Source organism: Arachis duranensis, chromosome 4 (genome assembly GCF_000817695.3).
Source record: "Arachis duranensis cultivar V14167 chromosome 4, aradu.V14167.gnm2.J7QH, whole genome shotgun sequence".
NCBI lineage: Eukaryota > Viridiplantae > Streptophyta > Magnoliopsida > Fabales > Fabaceae > Arachis > Arachis duranensis.
The window spans coordinates 24,144,942-24,149,103 of NC_029775.3; the positions used below are offsets into that span (position 1 = coordinate 24,144,942).

Consider the following 4,162-nt stretch of genomic DNA (forward strand, 5'->3'; position numbering starts at 1 on the left):
TACACTATTATACTATTATCCTGTTTATATTACATCTATATCTTGTGCCTTAAGTTAGTAGCTTCGTTAGTACATGTTGCGCTTTTAAATCCTATTTTTGAGCTATATCTTTCATCGGGCTTCTAGATTATATCTTTCCTTCTAATTATATATTATGTATGAGCTTAGATCCGTCGTAATCTCTGATTAACCTTTGCTTTACGACATGAGGTAAGGCTTACGCTAATTAGGGTGTTACATTTAGTGGTATTAGAACGGTTCGTCCTCGTGAGCCTGAGGGATGGACCGATTGTGCTTCATTGCATACTCTATGTGTTTTTTCTTTGACGCTATTAGGTTATCTGCTTGAGATATGCATAGCATGCTTGTTTGTGAGTGCCTGTTTGGGAAAATTGAAGCACTAGACTTTTGATATTGAGACTGATCACCTTGATATCGGCTGTTTGGTGTGGACAGGAACCCTACATTGCCACTCGCGGACGAGGTTGAACACGTACACAAGAAAGTAGGAATGAGTAACCAACTGACAATCATGCCGAATTCATGGTGGCAATGGTGAATCTCGCTAATACCATGGAAGCTAATGCTGCTACAACTCTGCAAGTTATGCAGAGATTGGGCCAACCGATCGGGAATGGAAATGGCAACGGAAACGGCAAAGGGAATGCCAATGATAATGCTGAGGGTAACAGCGATAACATGGGAGGAGTTCCGATGACCTTGGTGACATTCCTCAAGGTTCATCCGCCAACATTCCGAGGATCCATAAATCCTACTGAAACGGATCACTGGTTCCAAGCCATGGAGCGTGCTTTACAGGCGCAACATGTTCCACACAATCAGTATGTCGAGTTTGCCGCTTACCAGCTAGCGGGAGAGGCCCAGCCCTTGTGGCAAGCTGAGTGTCACTTGCTACAGCAACAGAACGCTGATGTTCTGTGGGATGTGTTCCGAACGGCCTTTTACAAGAAGTACTTCCCTGAGTCCGCAAGGAAAGCGAAGGAGATGGAGCTAATGCGGCTGAAGCAAGGTTCCATGTCTGTGGCTAAGTACACCAATAAGTTCAAAGAGCTTTGTAGGTTTTCTAGGGTGTGTCAGGGTGACCCGGAGACTTTCGAGAGTTGGAGATGTATTAAGTACCAGAGGGGTTTAAAGGATAACATTATGACTGTTGTGGCTCCTTTGGAGATCCGTGTCTTCTCTGACTTGGTGAACAAGGCTAGAGTAGTGGAAGAGTATGCCAAGACCGTGGTGGCATCCAAGGACACTCATGGAGGAAGCTCTAGTCGGGGGCGTGGCAAGTATTTTCATCCGAGAGGACAAAGCTTCAAGAGAGGAGAATATGCGCCTCAAGGCCAAGGGGGCTTCAGAAAGAACAATCAGAACCAATTTTAGTATGCTAATAGGAGAGGAAATTAGCGTCAGAGTTCTCCAGATTTAGTTTGTGATCGTTGTGGATGTTTTCACCCTTATGACTCATGCAAGATTGGTTTAGGTGGTTGCTTCAATTGTAGGTTGCTTGGCCACATTGCAAGGGATTGCACTCGTGGAAGGAATCAGAATGCGGGCCAGAGTCAGCATCAAGGTCGACTCTTTGCTGTGAATGCCAAGGATGCTTCCAAGGCGGATCCGTTGATGAGAGGTATATGTCTAATTGGTAATAAACCCTTAATTGCATTATATGATACTAGAGCTTCGCATTCGTTTATTTTGTTTGCTAAAGTTGAGCAATTAGGCTAGAAAGTATCAGAGTTACCTTTTGATCTACTTGTACATACTCCGCATTAAACAGTTATGACTAGGTTATGTTTGTAGACAAGTAGGTTTCAAGCTTGAGGGTAGAGACTTTGTACACGATTTGATCTGTTTACCAATGGTGGGGCTAGAAATGATTTTGGGATTTGATTGGTTGTCAAAGAATCGGGTTTTGTTGGAAGGAGAGAATGGAGCAGTGGTAGCTACAGGATATTACCTGAACTCTGTAAGGGTGCATTGTAGTGGAGAGAAGTGTCAGGGTTATATTCTGTTGGCTGCTAATGCGTTGAGCGATGCCCAGGACTTAGATTAGATTCCGGTGGTTAGAGATTTTCTAGAAGTATTCCCGAAAGATATCCCTGAGTTCCCACCTCAAAGGGAAATTGAATTTGCAATTGAATTGGTGTCGGGAGCCGGACCAGTGTCGATTGCGCCATATAGAATGGATCTGATAGAGCTGGCAGAATTAAAGACTCAGTTGGAAGAACTTCTGAACAAGAGGTTCATTCGACTGAATGTATCACCGTGGGGAGCGCCAGTTTTATTGGTAAAGAAGAAAGATGGAGGAATGCGTTTGTGTGTGGATTACCGACAGTTGAACAAAGTGACTGTGAAAAACAAGTACCCGCTGCCAAGAATAGATGACTTGATGGATTAATTGCAAGGAGCTGGAGTGTTTTCCAAAATTGATTTGAGATCCGGTTACCATCAGATAAGGGTGAAGGAGGATGATATCCCTAAGACTACATTTAGGACACGCTATGGACACTACGAGTTTGCGGTAATATCCTTTGGGTTAACGAATGCACCTGCTATTTTCATGGATTACATTAATAGAGTCTTTTGTCCCTTTTTGGACAAATTCGTAGTGGTTTTCATAGATGACATCTTGGTTTACTCTAAGACGGCAAAGGAGCATGAGGAACACTTGAGGTTGTGCTGCAAATCTTAAAGGAACGGAAGTTGTATGCTAAATTGTCAAAGTGCGAGTTCTGGAAGGAGGAAGTAAAGTTCTTAGGCCACGTGGTGAGTAAAGGAGGAATAGCTGTAAATCCTTCTAAGGTAGAAGCGGTGATGGAATGGGAAAGACTGACGACGGTGATGGAAGTGAGAAGCTTCTTGGGTTTAGCCGGATATTACCAGAGGTTTATCCAAGGATTCTCCCGGATTGCGCTACCGATGAAGAAGTTAACAAGGAAAGAAGTGCCATTTGTGTAGACGTCGGAGTGTGAAGAGAGTTTTCAGACCTTGAAGCAGAAGTTAACTTTAGCACCTGTTTTAATCCTACCGGAACTGCATGAACCGTTTGAAGTATATTGTGATGCTTCTTTGAAGGGTTTGGGTTGCGTGTTGATGCAACACCAGAACGTGGTGGCTTACACATCGCGTCAACTAAGACCGCATGAGGTGAATTACCCAACTCATGACTTGGAATTAGTGGCAATTGTGTTTGCATTGAAGATTTGGAGACACCACTTGTACGGAGTAAAATTTAACGTCTTTTCTGATCATAAGAGTCCCAAGTACATCTTTGATCAGAAAGAGCTAAATATGCGCTAGAGAAGGTGGATAGAGTTGCTTAAAGATTATGATTTTGAGTTGAGTTATCACCTTGGAAAGGCAAACGTGGTAGCTGATGCTTTGAGTCGGAAATCTTTAACAATTGCTTGGATGAGAATCAAGGAAGAAGAGATAGTGGATAAGTTTGTGGATCTTAAGCTGGATATTAGTGAAGTGGCCGGAAGAGCATGTTTGAACCAGTTACAGATCTCAAGCACGCTTAAATCAGAAATACAAAAGGCTCAGCAAGATGAGCAGAAGCTACAGCAATTGTTTCAACCAGTTGGTGATAAGAGGTGTGAGGAATTCACTAAGGATGATGAAGGGTTATGGAGGTACAAGGGAAGGATTTGTATACCGGATGTTGGGAGTGAAGAACGAAATTCTGGCATGATCTAGAATTTTCACAAATAGATTCCCGTTGTAAGTATAGCTTCTAGACCGACAAGAATCCTTTTCTTACAAACGTTTGGTTGTCACAAGTAACAAACCCAATAAAATTTATAAACCGAAGTATTCAAACCTTGGGTCGTCTTCTCAAGGAATTGCAGGAAAGTGTGTTTTATTATTGGTTATGAAAAATAGTATTTTTGGGTTTCAAAAAGGTTTTGAACAAGAGAAATGGATTGCAGGAATTAATAAATTAATAACTAAGAAATATCTTGGCAAGATATGAAAACTGGAAGTCCTATCCTAGTTATCTTTATCAATAGTGATGAGAATTATATTTTTTCTCCCACTAAGTCAACCTCTAACTATGAAGGTAAGTTAAGTGGACAAATCAATTTAACACCTAAAGTCCTAGTCAACTCCTGAGGAAAGACTAGAGTTATATGAATCTAAATTA

The 4,162-nt window shown here is 42.0% G+C and overlaps 1 protein-coding gene across 1 annotated transcript; it reads left to right on the forward strand.

The window, feature by feature from the left end:
* The first annotated feature begins 543 nt into the window (after nucleotides 1-543).
* LOC110280438 (uncharacterized) lies at nucleotides 544-3,714 on the forward strand. The gene is made up of 8 exons (XM_021141486.1): nucleotides 544-1,301; nucleotides 1,515-1,642; nucleotides 1,803-1,981; nucleotides 2,069-2,359; nucleotides 2,468-2,536; nucleotides 2,710-2,862; nucleotides 2,974-3,162; nucleotides 3,376-3,714. The coding sequence occupies exons 1-8, from the start codon at nucleotides 544-546 to the stop codon at nucleotides 3,712-3,714; spliced, it is 2,106 nt and encodes a 701-aa protein (XP_020997145.1).
* Nucleotides 3,715-4,162: the final 448 nt, after the last annotated feature.